Here is a 21,578-nt window from a genome sequence, read left to right as displayed (position 1 = left end):
ACACATTAAATGATACGACACTGAAAAGTGTAGAGGAACAAAGGGACCTTGGAGTGCATCCCTGAAGGTAGCAGGCCAGGTAGATAAGGTGGTTAAGAAAGCATATTATTAGTTTTAGTTGAAACATGGAATACAAGAGCAAGGGGGTTATGCTTGAACTGTATGACACACTGGTTAGCCGCAGCTGGAGCATTGTGTGCAATTCTGGTCACCACATAACAGGAAAGATGTGATTGCAATGGAAAGTGTGCAGTGGAGATTTACAAGAATGTTGCCGACTGGAGAATTTTGGCTGAGGAAAGATTGGAGATCCTGGGTCTGTTCTGTTTGGAACAGAGGAGGCTGAGGAGAGACCTGATTGAGGTATATAAAATTGAGGGGCCTGGATAGAGTGGATAGGAAGGACCTGTTTCCCTTGGCAGATGGGTCAACAACCAGGGGGCATAGATTTAAAGTAATTGGGGGGAGGTTTAGAGGAGATATGAGGGGAAATTTCTTCACCCAGAGGGTGGTGAGGGTCTGGAACTCACTGCTTGAAAGGGTGGTAGAGGCAGAAATCCTCAGCACATTTAAAAGATTCTTGGATGTGCACTTAAAGTGCCATAACCTACAGGGCTACGGACCAAGAGCTGGAAAGTGGGATTAGGTTGGATAGCTTTTCGTCGGCTGGCGCAGATATACGATGGGCCATGTTGTAAATTTCTATGATTCTATGCCACTGGATTCTAAATGTTTTTGTTTCTCCAGTTACTATTGCACTGTAGAGGGTTTAAATCCATAGTCTGAAGGCCTTGAACCACCTTTCCTGTCTGCATCTGTAGGAAACATAGAAAATAGGTGCAGGAGCAGGCCATTCGGCCCTTCGAGCCTGCACCACCATTCAATAAGACTCCTTAGCAAGTAGCAAAAACTTTGACTAGTTGGGAATGTTTCATTTAGCCTAGGTTTGAGTTGGAAAATTGGAACACTGAATGAATTGAGGATACTCGTCATAGCAGTTTCCACAGAACAAATTAACTTTTAAAATTTATTTTTATAAGCTTTAAAGGGCATGCCTTTATTTAGATTGAGATGGGTTTCCAGTTAAGAGAGTTTAACTGAAATCCGTCTGAAATGATTTAAATGAGTGGATGCTGTAATGGGGTTGCAGAGGGTCTTTCGGGATGGACAATGGATGGGCCTATATTCTTGTCCATTGTGTGATCCTTAAAACTAATCAAACAGCTTTGCCCCTGGACACCAAATTTAATCTCTCGAAACTATAAACTTCTCAAGGATTTTATTTCAGCAATAATGTGAATGAAGATTTATATTGAGTTCTTTCAGATTCCCAGCGTATAGGCCCCAAGTTTCCACATGATTTGCTCCTGATTTTTTAGGAGCAACTGGTGTAGAATGGAGTATCTTAGAAATCGGAATTCTCCACATTTAGTTTTCTCCAGTGCTAGTCGGGTAGAACAGTTTCACTTTGGAACAGAATTTTTTTTTCAAAAGGGGGCGTGTCTGGCCACTGATGCCTGATTTGAAAGTTTCCACAGTGAAAACTTACTCCAAACTAACTTAGAATGGAGTAAGTGAAGATTTTTGTACGCTTGAAAAAACCTTGTCTACACTTTAAAAAAAATCAGGCACAGGTTACAAATTAGGCGTAGGGAACGAGGTGGGAGGGGGGGCGGGGGAAGGGAAGTCATTAAATTCTACAATCAATCCTTAGTTATACTTATACAAATATTATACAAATAAATCCAACCTGAATAAAAATTTATAAGCAAAGAAAAGATTAAATAAACCATGTTCCTACCTGTGTGAAAGTGCTTCAGGCAGGGGTGTGGCGTCAGTGTCTCGACGGCAGCGGCAGCAAGCTTCGAGCTGAGTTGCAGTGCTTGAGGCAGGCCTTCATTCTCTTCGTGGCTGGCCGCGAAGAAGCAGCACCGGATGGACCCGAGGCCATTCGGCAATGAGATATCCGCGGCGTCAGTGGCTGGCCGGCAGCCGAAGAATCAGCGGACCGATGTGAGGCCATTCGGCCATGAGATAGCAGCGGCGTCAGTGGCTGGCCGGCAGCCGAAGAATCAACGCAGGACACACGCAGCTCATTAAGGTTCTTGAGGCCATTCGGCCACGCTTTAGGGGCGGAGTCAGTGGCTGGCTGGCAGCCAAAGATACAGCAGCAGCCTTCGAACTGTGAGGGGGACTGAGGCCATTTGGACAGGGAGAGGCAGCCACAGACAGTTTTATATTTAAATTTGCAGAATGGGTGCTGCATTGTCAACACCACATATTATGCAATGGTTTGCCATCAATTCACTGCATAGGAGAGAATTGATTGGAGCTCACCGCACCAGGAACGTCGTAGCCCGTAGGTTGATGGGCAGGAGACCTTACCCACGTCGACAATATCGAACCAGGCGCTCGTACCTGGACATGAGCGAGGCTGATTGTGTGAAAAGGCTGCGTTTTCGCAGAGAAGTTGTCACTGAGATCTGTGATATGGTGAGAGCAGATTTGCAGCCCAGAAGCAGAAGGACAACTGACTTGTCTGGTGAAGTGAAGGTAACAGCTGCACTTTCTTTCTATGCCTCGGGATTGTTTCAGGCTACAACTGGAGATGTGTGCGCCATCTCTCAACGTGTAATACATGCCTGCGTTTACCAGGTCATGGCTGCACTTTATGCGCGAAGGAATTACTTCTTCAATTTCCCAATGACCGCACAAGCGATCCATGAGGGGGCTGTGGGCTTCTTCAGGATTGCCGGCTTCCCAAAGGTACAGGGCTGCATTGATTGTACCCACATAGCCTTGCGAGCACCCGTGGAGGAATCTGAGCAGTACCGAAATAGAAAAGGTTTCCACTCTATCAATGTGCAGCTCGTGTGTGACGACAAGCAGCGCATCATGTCAGTCGATGCGAGATACCCTGGCAGCACCCACGATGCGTTCATCCTACACGACAGCATTCTATCTGACATGTTTGAGCAGCAGCCAGAAGGGCAGAGCTGGCTACTGGGAGACAAAGGGTACGGCCTGACCACCTGGCTCATGACACCCCTACACGTGACACGGACAGAAGCTGACCGTCAATACAACATGGCGCACATTGCAACGCGCAGCATCATTGAGAGGACCATTGGCATATTGAAACAGCGATTCCGATGCCTGGACCATTCCGGAGGACAGTTGCTATACTCTCCTCAGATTGTCGGTCACTTCACTGTTGTGTGCTGCATGCTTCATAACTTAGCCATCATGAGGCAGCAGGAGCTGGTAGTGGAACCCGAAGACCGATGTGAGGGTCCAGTGCATGATGATAGTATTACGGAAGACCAGGATGTGGATGATAACGACAATCGGGAAAGCATGCAAGTGCCGGAGCACGAGGTCAGAGGAGGGCCGTCCATCGTGCCCCTTTAACGATTGCTCGAGACTTGCGCCAGCAGCTCATCCGTGAACGCTTCAACTACTGATGCCTGAGGGCTCTGCGACCACTTTTGCATATGGACATGTTTATTCTTTGCAGTTGTTCCTACGTTGTGTTGTGTTAATGGAACATGAAACAGTTTTAATGAAAAAATATTTTATTGAAAAGTTAACGTCACTCTAATAAAATATTTGTTGTATCAAACTATACTTTTTAATATGACTCTTGAAGATCACATATAAACTTGTAAAGTTACAAAACACTTTCTATGTGAAAAATTTTACACTCTAAGATCACTTACACTTCAAGATCACTTTTTAGATGCAAAATTAAATAATTTACAGAATGTGAGAGCATTTACACTAAGATCACTTGAAAACCCTGATCACTTATATGTTAAGTTACAAAACTTACAAAACAATTTCAATTTGAAAAACGCTACTACAGCTACATCAAGAACAAGAACAAAAGCAGCAAAGAAAGGCTGCAACCATGTCTCATCCATATCTCAGTCAATGTTCACTTCCTCATGGGTGTGTCATTTGATTGGCTGGGCTGTGTGCCCTTATTGCAGCAACTACCTCAACCAGGCCCTCCCTGACGGCCTGTGCCGACACTTGCATGCCCTCCCTGATGGCCTGTGCCGTAATTTGCATGCCCTCCCTGACAGCCTGAGCCGTCGATTGCACTCCCTCGGACATTCCCTCCCTAAGTTCCCGTGTCATTACTGCTATTTCTCCCGTCAGGACCGTCAACTCTTCACCTACTGCATTGACACCACCGATGAGTGATCGGGTAAGCTCATTGGTCTCCATACCCAATGCCACAACCTGAGCCGCATCTGTTGCACGCTGCATCTCAGGAGAGCGTGTCTCCAATCTCCTTCTCCTCTGCCTGAGTCTGCCTTGTGGCACCACTACACTGGGAGGCACGGGCACGGACGGTGGGATGCTCGGTGTTGCAAGCGGCACCACTACACAGGGAGGCGCGGGCTGGGACTGTGGAACGCTCTGTGTTCCAGATGGCTGAACTGGAGGGAGAGGCTCGGGCTGGAATGGTGGGATGCTCTGTGTTGCAGACGGCAGAACTAGAGGGAGAGGCTCGGGCTGGAACGGTAGGACGCTCGGTGTTCCAGACGACAGCACTCGAGTGCGAGCCGTGAGCTGGGATGTTGGACGAATGGGTGTAAACTGCTCCATGATATCAGCAGCAACACTGGGACCCGAAGCGTCGGAATCAAAACCATAGTAGGTGGAACCAGAACCTATGCGAGAGGGAGGCGCAGGCTCGGACGGTAGTGCACTGACTGTAGAATGCTGCATTATACCAGCAGCACCACTGGGACCCGCAACATCGGAAGCGAAACCATGGATGGTGGAACCAAGACCTATGCTAGGGGTTGAAACTCTGATGCCCCTTGATGGGGGCTCATAAACATTAAATTGGAAGCTCTCCCCTGCAGACATTTCAGTCATCGCTGCCATCATCCAGTATGGATCGTCCACAGCTGGTTGTACTGGTCCTTGTTCTGTACCCTCAGGATCCTCAGGGTTGGCGGCAGCAGCAGCATCATCATCATCATCATGTTCTGCAAAATACATCAGAACAGTCAAATGCTTAACAGCAAGGGAGGGGGCCGGGTGGGTGGCATGAGTACTCTCACACATAGCAGGCCAGGCAGCAGGTTGATTTAAAGGGCCATGATGCATTTTCACGACTTACCCTCTTCCTCGCGTGCGGGCCCAGCTTGTGCTGTACCGATTGCTTTACTCCATGTCCGACTCATCATAGCAGCTACCCTTTGTTCCAAGGGTGTCAGTGGATGCAGATTGGGCACGCCTCCTCCTGTCCGAGTTGCCTCCCTTTTGTTGTGGGCCAATTTCTTCTGCAAAGAGTAAAATATAACTTTTTACAGTGTGTCAGTCTGCAAGGTGGGACATACAGATAGCCAGGTTACAATTGCGATTAAATTAAAAATGGGAAATATTACTTACACTAACTACTTGACCAAGGTCGTGCCATTTCTTTTTACACTGACTTCCAGATCTCCTGGTATGCACCACTGCGCAGTAACCTTCTGCAACTTGGTTCCCCAGCGTCGTTTCTTTTCTTTTGGTGGCACTTTTATGCGACCTCTGTTGCTGGTATCTAGCTCCTGCCATCTCTGCTCAATTACGTTGACTAATATCTCCACTTCCTCATGCAAGAAATTCTTTGTTCTTGGTGGATGTTGATCCATTGCAAAGTTGAATTGGCACTCTTATTTCTCCAAACACACAGTCCTTAATTTGCAGGCACCGGTTCTGCAAGTTTAGCAGTGAAAAGCTGAACTCACTGATTTCAGCAGGTGATTTATTTAGCAGTGCTGCTAAAAGCACTCCCTCACACACAGAAATATCAAGAAAATTAAAATACAAGCCTTTGCAGGGGTCCAAGAAACAAATCTTCACTTTTTCTGCAGCACTTTTAAAAATGGCCGCGTGCCAATGTTTACTTCAGACTGCGCGAACGCTCCAACGTGCACGCGCAGGGTTGCCGGCACCAAGAAGCTTATTTCAATTGTACCCGCCTCCTACTTACAAAATCGGCGCGAGTGGTAGGCTCCGACCCTGTGCGCCGCGCCAAGCAGACATCGAGCTCCTTAGAATACCGCACTTTTTTTTTGGCACGAAAAACGGGCGCCCAGCTCTGAGGTGCGCCTTTTTCGCCGCGTGTGGAAACTTGGGGCCATTATGTCCATGAAAATGATTGATTTTATTAATCTGAGATGTAATTCGTGTCAAACATTCATCCATTTGACAACCTGATAAATTCTCCTGTTTGGTACAGATACAATCCAATTCACTACTGATATTTCAGGAGGTTCTCAAATTTAACACTGACTGACTGAAATAGCTCGTTCATGCTCCAACAGGAACATTTGTTTTTCTCTTTCTCTCCAACTCATTTCCGCTCCCCCCCCCTCCCCCCACTTTTGTTCCATGTTATTCTATTCACATCACAATGGGTTTAGCGCCTCTGCTGGAAACTGCCTTTTTGCTGTGTACACAAGGTTATCATGTTTGCAGAAAACCTGAATTGTAGCAAGCAAGTTGTGATTTTACGAGGTATTTAAGCAGCCATACTGCAATCTTTTCTACACAGGCAACTAAAGAAGTATTGCATACAGTTGGGTTTTGTTCACTTTAAAAAAAAAAAAAAAAAAGTACTATAAATTATATCTGACTGTGATCCGAGTTGGTAAAAGTGACCTTTGTGTAATAAGAACATAAGAAATAATAACAGGAGTAGGCCATACGGCCCCTCGAGCTTGCTCCACCATTCAATAGAATCATGGCTGATCTGATCGTGGACTCAGCTCCACTTCCCCGCCCACTCCCCATAACCCCTTATCCCTTTATCATTTGAATAAATTTAAGACAGAAATAGACAGTTTCTTAATGTCTCAGCTTCCACAGCTCTCTGAAACAACGAAGTTTACAGATCCACAACCTTCAAAGAAATTTCTCCTCATCTCAATTTTAAATGGGTGGCCACTTATTCTAAGATCATGCTCTCTAGTTCTAGTCTCCCCCATCAGTGGAAACATCCTCTCTGCATCCACCTTGTCAAGCCCCCTCATAATCTTACACATTTCGATAAGATCACCTCTCATTCTTCTGAATTCCAATGAGTAGAGGCCCAACCTACTCAACCTTTCCTCATAAGTCAACCCCCTCATCCCCGGAATCAACCGAGTGAACCTTCTCTAAACTGCCTCCAAAGCAAGCATATCCTTTCGTAAATATGGAAACCAAAACTGCACGCAGTATTCCAGGTGTGGCCCACCAATACCTTGTATAGCTGTAGCAAGACTTCACTGCTTTTATACTCCATCCCCTTTGCAATAAAGGCCAAGATACTCCTGGCACTAATCGCTAAACTCACTCATTGCTGTTAAACAAAGGACTAGAAATGATTCAGCCACGAGTACCAAAAACACAGGTGCTAAAGGGTTCTGGGTTACTGCTAGCAGATCGTTAATTTTTTTTTCTCCGTCATTGGTCTTTTTGCATCTTGCAATTTTCTACTGTAAGCCAGATTTCTCAAATGTAGGCCAAGTCACTCGCTGATTCTGACAGGACTGGACAGGTTAGATGCAGGAAGAATGTTCCCGATGGTGGGGAAGTCCAGAACCAGGGGACACAGTCTAAGGATAAGGGGTAAGCCATTTAGGACTGAGATGAGGAGAAACTTCTTCACTTGGAGACCTGTGGAATTCTCTACCGCAAAGAGTTGTTGATGCCAGTTCGTTGGATATATTCGAGGGAGTTAGATGTGGCCCTTATGGCTAAAGGGATCAAGGGGTATGGAGAGAAAGCAGGAAAGGGGTACTGAGGTGAATGATCAGCCATGATCTTATTGAATGGTGGTGCAGGCTCGAAGGGCTGAATAGCCTACTCCTGCACCTATTTTCTATGTTTCTATGATGTCCTTGTCACTGACCAGTCTCGACTGCTTCAATCTTCTTGTCTCTTTGACTCCTGTTTTGCTTATGGTAATCACCGTTTTTAATCATCTGACTAATTTGCCCTGTGTGTGTCTTTCAGGTATTTTCAAGAGAAACAATTCCAGGCTAATGGAGGAAATCTTAAAACAACAGCAAGAGTTACTTGGTCTGGACTGTTCAAAGTATTCTACTGAAATTTTAAATAGTAACAAGAAGGTTGAACAAGGTGGGTAATTTTATTGAATGTATTAAATGTGATTTTTTTTCAATTGTTTTCTGTAGCTTGAGATCTATTTTGGAAATAATAAAATTGTACACCAGTTTCTAAAGTCCATTGTCATAGTAACTCCTTGTATGATTGGATTTGCACAGTGCCATGTGATGCATCCATTGTAAATATTGTCTTAGTTATCTTTATTACAATTTTCAGTGATGAGCTTGCTGACGTGGCATTGTTGTAGCTGAGTCTATGAAGCAGATTCTTCTAAGAACAAATCCTTGCTTGAAAACATTACACATGTCAAATCTTGAAACTGCCATTGATAATCTGCAGTCCATGTTTCACCCCAGCCCCAAGATCAAGCAATTTGGATAGATTACTTAACTTTCATGTAATGGCCGAAATTTCCATTGTTAGATTGCTAACTTACAAGGATCCCTTACAATAATTGAAAGGATTCAATTTGCTCAGTGTTTAATGTCTATAAGTGCTCTAGTTAAATGGTCAGGAACTTGGACTGCTTGTTGTTCCATTTGTCTGCCTCAGTGTTTTGAGGGTGGAAGAGGAAGAAAGGACTTTCGAGTTCTTGGGTAACACAAAATTGCCGGATTGTAAAATCAAATCATGGAATATCGCTGACAAAGTCCTGTATTTTTTTTACTTGTATACACATTGCTACACACTGTCAACTTAATATTGTAGTTTGTACAGTCTCAATTTTTAAAATCATTATACTATTGATATCCAGTATATTACAATTATTTTAACTTTTTTGTATTTTAGTTTTATTTTGTCCAACTACAGTGAAAGTGCTTTCACCTGATGATGGGAAAGCAGATATAGTGAAAGCTGCTAAGAAGTACTGCCAATTAGTTGCTCAGCAGCAGAGAAGGTCCATTGATCTAAATGTGAATATTATGGACAGTTTGCTCAGAGGTAAGTACCATCTGGTCAGTGGAAGGAACACAATTTTAACTTGCTTGGACAGTTTGAGAATGGGCCCAGAACCACCTCTAAGGTTTCATTCATGCCACAGTGAAATACTGTTGAAGTGTGTTCTATTGAAATTATATTTTTACTTGATTGCTTTGAATAAAAATAGTAATTCTTAACACTCTTCAGAGTTTATTATTAGTGGGTCCATTTTATTAAAATGGAGTGGTGAAAAGTTTTAAAGTACATTGTATGTTGTGCAAGAGCATTCCAACAATAACAACTTGCATTTATGTAGCACCTTTTAACGTAGTAAAACTTTCACAGCATTATCAAACAAAATTTGACACCGAGCCACATAAGGAGATATTAGGACAAATAACCAAACGCTTGGTCAAAGAGGTAGATTTTAAGGAGACGAGAGAGGTACTGAGGCAGAGTGGTTTAGGGAGGGAATTCCAGAGCTTCGGGCCTAGGCAGCTGAAGGCATGGCTACCATTGGTGGAGCAATTAAAATCGGGGATGCGCAAGAATCCAGAATTGGAGGAGCACAGATATCTGAGGGTTGTAGGGCAGGAGGAGGTTAGAAATAGGGAGACGGCGAGGCCATGGAGCCCAAGTTTCGGCTCGAGTTGCTCCAATTTTTTTTGTGCAACTAGTTTAGTATGGAGTATCTTAGAAATCGCAATTCTCGGCATTTAGTTTGCTCCAGTTCTAGTTAGTTAGAATAGTTTCGTTTTCGTAGTTTTTTTTTCCAAAAGGGGGCGTTACCAGTCACTTACGCCTGTTTTGCAAATTTAGGCAGCGAAAAGTTACTCCAAACTAACTTACAACGGAGTAAGTGTTGATTTTTTTGTAAGCTCAGAAAAACCTTGCTTACACTTTATAAATTAGGCGCATGTAGCGAGAGATGGGGGGGAAGGGAAGTTAGGGGATTTTATAAAGCATTAAACACTTCACTTTTAACCATAAAGATGCATAGAAACCATCATTTTTAAACAACAATAAATGAACATTAAATCAAGTAATAAAAATTAGAAATCCCATCTTGCCGACTGGAGCACGCACTCCGGAATTGGCGTATTTTGTACCTAGACGCTTTATTAATTTAGGTGTTTATTAATTTGATGCTTCCTTATTGCAAGATTCCACTTTTAGAATTCCAACCAGTCCGGAATAAAGGCAGGGCGTTTCTCCCCCAGTCTAGGCACGCTCCCCGCAGATGCGCAGGTTGGTCTTGAAGTGTTATCTCCTTACTTTGCCGAAATCAGTGGTTGTCAGAAAATACTCAAAGATGTGGATCCCGAGTCCAGCTCAGAGTTGTCAATATTGGGCATCTGAACGTTTCAGTCACGAGTCTGTATCAGCCACTTACCTGGAGTGTTTTCTCACAGTCAGAACATAGTCTTGTTAAATGGGGCAAGCTGCGTCTGTCAACTGGAGATGTGTGCGAGTTTTCTGCCCTGTTACTGATCTTTGGTCACTGTTAAAGCATCTGTGGCCCGAGCGCCCATCTTCTGAACGGAGCACAGACTGACCCTAAACTTGGGCTTATGTAACTCCTGACCACAGCAAATGAGTGGGCTCTCCCTCCAACTTACTTCCCATCGGTGATTTGTCAGTCGGTCTGTCAATGAAACCAGCGATTTCCCTCCCAGACATCTCAGGCAGACGTTGCTTTCTGGGCTCCCAGTTAATCGGATCATCCCAGCGATAATCGGTTTGGGTGTTTCTAGGAAGCCCGAGTCCCGATAACTATTTAAGCACATCTTCAATGCCCGGGGAGCCCATTCGGCCAGGGCTAAGGGCGGCATGCTTCGGGCCCCTCCCACGCAACCTGCAGAGCGTCGCAGAGATTCGGGCTGCGAGGAGCTACTGCACGTGCGCACATGTGCAGAGGTCCTGGCACTGTTTCAGTGCCGGGACCTTGCTCCGCCCCCCACCCCTTGTGCTGCGCTATGCCGAGGCTGAAGACGTCCTGAGGAGCGGGGAGAATTAAAAGGTAACTTTCCGGTGTCCTTTTTATTCTAGAAAGTCGGCGCACCTCATGGAGGTGTGCCGTTTTTACAGGGGGTAGAAACTTGGGCCCTTGAAAACCAGGATGAGAATTTTAAAATTCAGGTGTTTCTGGACCGGGAGCCAATGTAGATCAGGGAGCACGCGGGTGATGGGTGAATGAGACTTGGTGCGAATTAGGATACGTGCAGCAGAGCTTTGGATGAGCTCCAGTTCATGGAATGTGGAAGGTGGAAGGCCAGCCAGGAGAGAGTTAGAATAGCCAAGTGTAGAAGTAACAAGGCATGAATGAGGGTTTCAGCTGCAAATGATCTGTGACAGGGATAGAGTTAGTGTTACGGAGATGGAAGTAGGTGGTCTCAGTGATGCAGCCGATGTGTGGTCGGGAACTTATCTCTGGGTCAAATATGACACCAAGATTGTGAACGGTCTGGTTCAGCCTCACAGTTGCTAGGGAGAGGGATGGAGTTTGTGGTGGGGACCAAAGATACTGGTTTCAGTCTTTCCAATATTTAGTACTGGATGTTGGATAAGCAATGTGACAAACTGGAGATTGTGGAGGTGGTGACGTAGAACTGGGTGTTGTCAGCATCCATATAGAACCTGACTTTTTCAGATGATGTCACCGAGGGACAGCAAGTAGATGAGAGAGGGTGTGGTGGCCCCCTCCAAATCTCTGAACGAATCACTGCCCAGCACCAATGCAGTCTACAGGCTGCCTATGTCATTTTTGAAGATTCTTTCAGTAACACAGTAAAATATATTTGACGTCTGAATTACAGGACTTAATGATTTTGCTTCATTGATCCTCACTTTAAACTACATTTCATAACTAGCACTGGCTACATCACCACTGTAAAATGTTTCAATGTGAAGTGTTCTTCACCTGTCTGCATTTTAGTGCATTAAGTCAAGTTGCATTATAATTGCATTTTTCCCTTGTGTACAAGACCTGTAAAACCAGAGGCAGTATTGTGCTGTTGATGGTCAGTTCAGTGCCCTATAGGTAGTTATTTTTATGTAGGATTTCCCTAGTTAGCAGCCTTATTCTTTTTATATAATCACATAAGCAATCTTGTACTGTATGATTTGATACTTGCATATTTAATGCGTGTATTCAATTCATTTTACTTTCTCCCCTTTAGAAGGTGCTTTAGGCTTACCTGACCCAGATCTAGTGTTGAAATTTGGCCCTGTGGACAGCACTCTTGGCTTTCTGCCATGGCACATCAGACTTACTGAGATTATGTAAGTGTCTTTTGGTTTCTAACTTATATAAAAGTCTGTTTAGAGTGTTTAAGTAATCAGATGCATTGTGTACTTGGTAAAGTCCTATGCTGCAAATTAAAATCTTTTGATGAAAGAATAATGATTGCTTACCATTGAGGACATTGTTGATGGAGGTTATTGCTGTTCTGTACTTTAGCAAAATATTCAATGTATTTTGAAACTAGTGTCAACAGGTGCTTTAACATACTGGAACGTCATTGTATTAGGCAATTGACTGGTAGAATAGGAACCTGCAGATCCCCAAAAAGTGCTCTTGTCCTTCTTGCAGGTAGAGATCACGGGACAGGGATGTGCTGTTGAAGTAAGCTTGGTGAGTTACTGCACTGCAACGTGTAGGTAGTGCATACTGCTGCCCCACTGCACCGGTGATGAAGGGAGTGGATATTGAGCCCAGTGGCAGTGGCAACAATCAAGTGGACTGTGCTGTCCTGGATGGTGTTGAGCTTCTTGAGTGTTGTGGCTGCAGCCATCCGGGTGAGTGTTGTGTATTCCATCACGCACCTGACTTGAGCTTTGCTGACAGTGGAGCAGCTTTGAGGGATCAGGAAGTGAACCACTCATTGCAAAGTACCCAGCCTCTGCTTTGTTCTTGGAGCCATGGTGTTCATGTGGCTGGTCCAGTTAAGCTTCTGGTCACTGGTGATCACTAAATTGTTGATGGTGCTGCCATTGTAGGTCGGTGGCGGGTGATAATTTTCTTGGGTAGAGGATGGCATGAAGGGTGCTCTCTTTTGTTGTAAAAGCCATTCAACCTGTTTGTGACCAAGTTACTGAAAGAGGGAATCACTCCAGGGGTACTTCAAAATAAGCATACCAAAAATAATGGGGAACCAAAGGGCTAATAAGAGTCAGGAATTAAATTAATTAGTATCAGTAGAGGAAAAGTACTTGAGAAACTAATGGGACTAAACGCCAATAAATTCCCTGGCTCTGATGACCTACATTATAAAGAGGTGGCTGCAGAGCTAGTGGATGCATTGGTTGTGATCTTCCAAAATTCCTCAGATTCTAGAACGTTCCCAGTGAATTGGAAGGTAGCAAATGCAACCCCTGGTATCCAAGAAAGAAAGGAGGGAGAGAAAACAGGGAACTACAGGCCAGTTAGCCTGACATCAGTCATTGGAAAAATGCTGGAATCCATTATTAAGGAAGTGGTAACGGACACTGAGAAAATCATATGATTAGGCAGAGTCAGCATAGTTTTATGAAACAGAAATCGTCTTTAACAAATTTATTGAGTATTTTGAGGATGTAACTAGCAGGGTAGATAAAGGGGAACTAGTAGATGTAATATATTAATTTCCAAAAGGCATTCAATAAGGTGCCACATAAAAAGTTGCTACGCAAGATTGTCTCAAATATTATGATTTCTCTAAGAGGAGACTAATTCCTTACCAATTGTTCCATTTTGGGCCTTTTCTTACTCCTAGATTATTTCACTTCTCACCTAGTCCATCTTCTACCATATCAAATCCCAAGCATGTTCCGTTTGAGTATACGGTTTGTTGGTGTCATAGGCTGAACTGGAGTGCCTCACTTTATACTCATCTGACGTTCCCTGTGGCGATTTCGGTCTTTACTGCTATCTCTGCTCCGATGATGCTCTCTGTCGAAGTTTCGCACTCTTGGGATTGTGGGTAATAGTATGGGAAGAAGATTGATTAATAAACAGAATTTTCCGGCTAGCAGACTAATGGGCTGCCGCAAGGATCAGTGCTTGGTCCTCAGCAATATACAATCTATACTAATGACTTCGAAGAAGGGACAGAGTGCAAAGTATACAATTGTTGATGATACAAAGCTAAGTGCGACAGTAAGCAGTGAAGAGGACACAAAGAGCCTGCAAAAGGATATAGACAGGTTAAGTGAGTGGGCAATAAGGTGGCAGATGGAGTATAGTGTGGGGAAAGATGAGATTGTTCACTTTGGTAAGAATAGAAAAAACAGAATATTTTTTAAATGGTGAGAAACTTTTAAATGTTCTTCAGAGAGATTCAGGTGTTCTTGTACAAGAAGCACAAAGTTAGCATGCAGGTACAGCAAGCAATTAGGAAGACAAATGGCATGTTGGCCTTTATTGCAAGGGGGTTGGAGCACAAGAGTAAGGAAGTCTGACTACAATTGTACAGCGCTTTGGTGAGACCACACCTGGAGTATTGTGCACAGTTTTGGTCTCCTTATGAGAGAAATGACATGCCTGTCTTGGAGGCAGTGCAGCAAAGATTCACTAGATTGATTCCTGGGGTGGGAGGGTTGTCCTGGGATAGGAGGGTTGTCCTATGAGGGGAGATTGAGTAGAGTGGGCCTATTTTCTCCAGAGTTTAGAAGAATGAGAGGTGATCTAATTGAAACATACAAGATTCTACGGGGGATTGATAGGGTAGATGCGGAGAGGTTGTTTTCCCCTGGCTGGAGTGTCTAGAACTAGGGGGTATAGTCGCAGGATAAGGGGTCAGCCATTTAAGACTGAGATGAGGAGGAATTTCTTCACACTCTGCCCCAGAGGGCTGTGGATGCTGAGTTGTTGAGCATATTCAAGGCTGAGATAGAGTTTTGGATTCTAGGAGATATCAAGGGATATGGGGATCAGGCTGGAAAGTGGAGTTGATTAGCCATGAGCCATGATCTTATTGAATGGCGGAGCAGGCTCGAAGGGCTGTGTAGCCTACTCCTCCTAATTCATGTGTTCAACTTTAAGTGGTTTGTTTGTGCTTCTCCTGTTTTTGTTTTGCGCAACCACTAGGTGACAGTGTGTAGCTTTCATGCTTTCTGTGCAGGCATCCACTGTCTCAAATTAATTGTAACTCAATAATACAACAACAATATTACTGAATCACAAGCAGCACTTTCTGGTAACTTGGGAGAGCATTGGAAAACTTTGATCACAGTATCATTTAGGTTTAGAGTAGTTATGGAAAAGGGCAAGGAAAAATCAAATGTGAAAATATTCAACTGGAAGATTGCTAATTTTAGTGAGCTGAACAGGAATCTGGCCCACGTGGATTGGAATCCAAGGTTGGCAGGTAAAACAATAAATGATCAATGGGAGACTTTTAAAGAGGAGATAGTTCAGGTACAGACTAGACACATTCCCACAAGGGGGAAAGGAAGAACATTCAAAGCTAGAGCTCCCTGGATGCTAAAGATATAGGCCCAGAAATTCCTCTGGGGGTCTTCCTGCGGGCAATTGCCTCCTCGCTGGATATTTTTTACGAATTTACCTGGTGATCTAGGAGGCGCCCTGATTTCCGATGGGGGGGGGGCCTTCTCCTCCCACGCTGCGAACACGCTCCCGTGCAGAGGGTCCTGAGCATGACTGCTCAATCAGGTAAATATTTTACAGGTTCTCATTAATAGCACTGAGACTGGTGTAACTACAAGTTCTCAGTGCCATTAATGGGAACAAAAGCAATGACACAAAAAAATAAACACGCTTAAAATTAATTGAAATTAAAGTTATTATGGGTCCAAATTTCCCCAACCCCTTTTTCCGACGCACTCTCCCGAGATGAGCCAACTTTGTGTGCTCAAAACGGCGCCAAAAAACTTACTAACAATTCTGGCCGCTCTGCTGTGTCCCGGGTCCTGGCACAGTGTTTCTCGTGGAGTTGGGGGCGGAGCCACAGCCCTGTGCCGATAACAGTGCCAGCAGCTGTCCGCATGCGCAGTAGAGTGTTCGCGCATGCACAGTAGCTCCTCCCATATTGATGGTGATGATCCCTGCAGCGTGGGACCCAACGCATCCCGCCCCTATCCCGGGCCGAGTGGCTTGCCGCACAGGTTGGCCGCTCCCTTCCTGCGCTGAGGGCAACAAGAAACAGGTTGGTGGGGAGAAGAGTTTTGATCAGGGAGGGAGAAAGAATCTTCAAAGATTTTCCAGTGCTTTAATATCTAGCTATCTTTACTAAAAATTCCCTATCTGCAGTATCTTACATAGAATTCTGAAAATATTACTAATTATCAGAGTTACACTACGCAATGCTGAACACCAAAATTTAAGTTTACATTTTGACGTGCTTTTTTTGTTAAGTCTAACGTTTAGTCAGGGCAATTCTTTGGATTTTGACTTCAGCACCAATGTGGTGTGATGCCGCACATGAACCCATTTGGCGAGAGCGTTGGTGCTCTTAATCTATTATCTACAAAGAAAACCCTCCCCTTGCTTAAATGGTCCCTATACTTCAGCCTTCATTACAAGATCATTTTTATTCTTGTAAAAACCCCATACTCAGTTTAATCAGGCTGATAGCAGCTACATCCTGTCCAGTCTCACTGCTTGGGATTTAAAAAAAAACTAGCATTCCTATCTTAACACTGTCATTTGGAAGCTGATTTCTTAACTCTCCGCAAGGGTTTTCTGTGCGGCCACAAGTGGCCACATACGCTGACCTAAGTTAGTTTTGAGCAACTATTAGCTGTCCAAATTGGCTTAAATGGCCAAAACAGGCGTAGGTGGCTGGTAACGCCCCGTTTTTGAAAAAAAAACAAAACTTTAAAAAAATCCTTACTAACTCATTTACACTGGCGCAAATTAAATGTGCAGAATGGGGATTTTTTAAAGATACTCCAGAAAAATCAAGTTGCTCAAAAAAAAACGGAGCAACTCCTGGCCAAATTTGGGCCCATATGTCTTTATAATATATTTTCCCGATTTTAAAAAAAAAAAGTTTTTTTTAATTATGGTTAAAAATAAACTTACCGTAGTGGGGAGGGTTTTTAAACAATAAACCATGTTTTAATTTTATTTTACAATTCTTTCTGTTTTAAAACACTTGCGCCTGTAAAAGTAGACTATGCGTCTGCTTTTTCAGGCACAAGATTTTTGAGGACATTTGCTGGGCAAGATATGGGTAAATAGCCTAATCTTGCCCGTACAAATGCCCTTGCTCCTGATCTGGCTACGATCTGTCAAGCTCCAGCTTGATAGATTGGAAAAGCTGGTTTTCAGTGCGTGCGCATTGTGCGCTGAAAACCGGCTTTTCCGATGCCTTTCGGGTTCGTAGAAACTTTGTACAGGCCTGGGATGTCAGAAATTCTGCCCATAGAGATGAAAATGAAACTGAAAAAGGAGGCTTATGATAAATGTCTGGTTCATTATTCAGTAAAGAATACAAAGTATAGAGAAGAACTGAAAAAGGAAATGCGGGACAAAGAGTGTATGAGACTAGATTAGCAGATAACCCGAAAGTCTTTCATAAAACATAAATAGTGGAGGGGTGGGGTCAATTAGGGGCCAAAAATAAGATCATCTTGTGGAGGCAGAGGTACCAAATGAGTACTTTGCATCTGTCTTCACTAAAGAGGATGCTACAAATGCCCTGGTAAAGGAGGAGGTAGCAGAGAAATTGGATAGGATAAAAATAGATACTTAATAAAGTGGGCAGCACTCAAGTAGAAAAGTCACCCGGACCAGATGAGATGCATTCGAGGTTACTGAGGGAAGTAAACTTGATAATTACGGAGGCCACAATCTTTTAATCCTACTTGGATATGGGAATGGTGCCAGAGGACTGGAGGATTGCAAATATTATGCCCCTGTTCAAAAAAAAAAGAGGAGAGCGATAAACTCGGCAACTACAGGTCAGTCAGCATAATGACCGTAGTGGGGAAACTTTGAGACGTTAATCCGGGACAAAATTCATTGACACTTGGGAAAAATATGGGTAAATAAATAAAAGCCAGCACGGATTTGGTAAAGGCAAATTGTATTTGACTAACTTCATTGAGTTCTTTGAAGTACCCTAGAGGGTTGATGAGGGTAGTGCTGTTGATGTGTATATGGAGTTTCAGAAGGCATTTGATAAAGTACCATATAATAGACTTGTTAGCAAAATTGAAGCCCATGGGATTAAAGGGCAGTGGCTGCATGGATATGAAAGTAGTGGTTTCAAACTGGAGGGAAGTGTGCAGCGGTGTCCCAAGAGGTCTTTTTGATGCACATTAATGACCTGGACTTGGGTTTACAGGGCATAATTTCAAAGTTTGCCTGTGCCACAAAACTTGGAAATATAGTAAACAGTGAGAATAATAGACTGGTGAAATGGGCAGACACATGGCAAATGAAATTTAACGCTATGAAGTGATTCATTTGGTAGGAAGAATGAGGAGAGACGATATAAACAAAATGGTACAATTTTAAAGGGGGTACAGAAACAGAGATCTGGGGGTGTACATACACAAGTCTTTGAAGGTGACTGGGACAAGTTGAGAAGGCTGTTAAAAACACATGTGGGATCCTTGGCTTTGTCGGGGCATAAGAGTACAAAACCTTTATAAACCACTGGTTCAACCCCAGTATTGAGTCTAATTCTGGGCACCACACTTTAGGAAGGATGTCAAGGTCTTGGGGAGGGTGCAGAGGAGATTTACTAAAATGGTACCAAGGATGAAAGACTTCAGTTATGTGGAGAGACTAGAGAAACTGGGGTTGTTCTCCTTGGAGCAGAGAAGGTTAAGGGGAGATTTAGTATCATGACAGTATTGACAGAGTAATGAGGAGAAACTGTTTTCAGTGGCAGAAGGGTCAGTAATCGAAGGTCACCGATTAAAAGGACCAGAGGTGACGCGAGGGGGAAAAAAAATGCATCAAGTTGTTGTGATCGGGAAAGGGTGGTGGAAACATATTCAATAAATAATAACTTTCAAAAGGGAATTGGATAAATACTTTTAGTGGCAAAAGTTGCAGGGTTATGGGGACAGAGCAGGGGAGTGGGACTAATTGGGTAGCTTTCAAAGATGTGGCACAGGTACGATGGGCCGACCACCTGTGCTGATCATTCTATGATCTGAAATAATCAATGGAAAACCAAGGAATGGAATCTCTTAAAGCCTTCAATCTGAATTAAAATAATGAAATTGCTTTAATGTAGGTACTTGCTGCTCCATTCTTTGAGCCCATCTAATTAGAACACACATTTGGTTTAGGCAGTTTGAAATCATTACAGCAACAGGAGTCCAAACTCCCAAAATACCTTCAGTTTTTGTACGAGTGCTGTAATGTTGCTTACTAAGACAAGCTAAGAGATGAGAGTAGAAAGTTGCAGGGTATAAAAATTTATGGCTGAATCTGATTCACTTGTGATCCGGCAGAAGTTACTGAGTAGTGAGCAAGAACTCTGGCAATATATTTCCTCCCTGTATCGAGGGCAGTACAGCTAATTCTATTGCCCCAATGCCACCCCAGATAAGATCTGTGAACAGCACAGCCTGGGAATTTAAAGGGGTCTATTGTTCCATATGGCTTAATATGACACCATTGTGTTTAATTGATTATCTTTCAAGGCAGACCACTTGACTTCCAGAGTGCCAGGTTTGGTGCTGCTTGTTGGTTTTCAGGAGTTTTTGATCATTCGGATCCAAGATGGTGATAAAATGTTAACCATGGAGAAGGGAAAATCTTCTATCTACTAAATGAAATGGTCTAGAACCAGTTAATCTATACTATTATGTGCCATCAGTTAGACAAGGTTATTGGCAGAAGAACCAAAGGTGACATAAGAAAAAAACTTTTTTACGTAGTGTGGTTAGGATCTGGAATGCATTGCCTGAATGAGTGGTGGAGGCAGATTCAATCAAGGCTTTCAAAAGGGAATTGGATAAGTACCTGAAGGAAAAAAAATTGCAGGGCTACAGGGAAAGGGCGGGGGAGTGGGACTAGCTGAAGTGCTCTTGCAGAGAGCCAGCACTGGCTCGACTGGCAGAATGGCCTCCTTCTGTGCTGTAACCATTCTATGATTCTATTATAAGGTGATGTCAAATGACCTAGAAAAGGATAAATTAGAAATACACAGATCTGAACAAAAGATTGGTGGTATGTGGATATAGATGTTGTTTTTGGAGAGACAGCACTTTCTCTAAGCTTTGAGACAAACCTTTTCCACTTTAGCAAAACCAAGCAAATTTCAGTATTTTTAAACTCCAACCTAAATTGTTAGTAATTTGAGGAAAGAAAAGCCAATCTTTGTGGTTGTCGTAAATATTATATGCTTTCATATTGATTAGTGAAAAGTCACAACCTTTTTAACTGTTAATTAAATTAATCAGTTAACACCAAAAGGAAGCAGCTGAGGTTTATCATGGAGCTTGATGGGGTTTGCATCTAAGCTGATAGTAGGAAATGAAGTTCAGTTTGGTGAAATGCAAGGCACTGTATACTGGAAGTAAGAAGAGGAAGCACATGTACTCCATGGAACTAGAACTTGCCAAGGAGGTGGTTGGAAGAAATTAGGCATGCTAGTTGACTCATTTCTCACCATGTCTGACAGGTGGCAATAAACAATAGGATGCTAGGTAATGCCAAATCAGTTGCATTCAAAGCCCCGTACATTTAAAGCTGTATGCTGTCCTGCAGCTGGAGTATTGTGTGGTTTTGCTTACATAGAAACATAGAAAATAGATGCAGGAGAAGGCCATTCAGCCCTTTGAGCCTGCACTACCATTCAGTATGATCATGGCTGATCATGCAACTTCAGTACCCCATTCCTGCTTTCTCTCCTCCATACCCCTTGAACCCTTTAGCCTTAAGGGCCACATCTAACTCCCTTTTGAATATATCTAACGAACTGGCCTCAACAACTTTCTATGGTAGAGATTTCCACAGGTTCACAATTCTCTGAGTGAAGACATTTCTCCTCATCTCGGTCCTAAATGGCTTACCCCTTATCCTTAGACTGTGGCCCCTGCTTCTGGACTTCCCCAACATCGGGAACATTCTTCCTGCATCTAACCTGTCCAATCCCGTCAGAATTTTATATACTTCTATGAGATGCCCTCTCATTCTTCTAAATTCCAGTGAATATAAGCCTAGTCAATCCAGTCTTTATGTTAGTCCTGCCATCCCAGGAATCAGTCTGGCGAACCTTTGCTGCACTCCCTCAATAGCAAGAATGTCCTTCCTCAGATTAGGAGATCAAAGCTGTACACAATATTCAAGGTGTGACCCTGTGCAACTGCAGTAACATACTCAAATCCTCTCGCTATGAAGGCCAACATGCCATTTGCTGCCTTCACCGTCTGCTGTACCTGCATGCCAGCTTTCAATGACTGGTGTACCATGACACCCAGGTCTCATTGCACCTCCCCATTTCCGAATTGTCACCATTCAGATAATCTGCCTTCCTGTTTTTGCCCCCAAAGTGGATAACCTCACATTTATCTACATTATACTGCATCAGCCATGCATTTGCCCACTCACCTAACCTGTCCAAGTCCTC

General features: G+C 43.6%; 1 protein-coding gene across 2 annotated transcripts in view; it reads left to right on the top strand.

The window, feature by feature from the left end:
• Window positions 1–21,578, top strand: part of nus1 (NUS1 dehydrodolichyl diphosphate synthase subunit) — a 46,472-nt gene that overhangs the window by 21,823 nt on the left and 3,071 nt on the right. Inside the window, exons 2-5 of one of the 2 annotated variants that reach the window (XR_011593787.1) lie at window positions 8,008–8,133; window positions 8,911–9,063; window positions 12,222–12,324; window positions 12,635–12,840. Coding sequence is in view for 1 of the 2 variants with exons in the window: in XM_070884461.1 (XP_070740562.1) it covers window positions 8,008–8,133; window positions 8,911–9,063; window positions 12,222–12,324 (382 nt within the window). In the remaining variant the exon portion in view is untranslated. The remainder of the gene's footprint in view (window positions 1–8,007; window positions 8,134–8,910; window positions 9,064–12,221; window positions 12,325–12,634; window positions 12,841–21,578) is intronic. The other variant, XM_070884461.1, reaches the window with a different exon arrangement.

The sequence above is a fragment of the Pristiophorus japonicus genome, chromosome 7 (genome assembly GCF_044704955.1).
Source record: "Pristiophorus japonicus isolate sPriJap1 chromosome 7, sPriJap1.hap1, whole genome shotgun sequence".
Classification (NCBI taxonomy): Eukaryota; Metazoa; Chordata; class Chondrichthyes; family Pristiophoridae; genus Pristiophorus; species Pristiophorus japonicus.
This window is presented reverse-complemented; position numbering and strand designations above follow the sequence as displayed.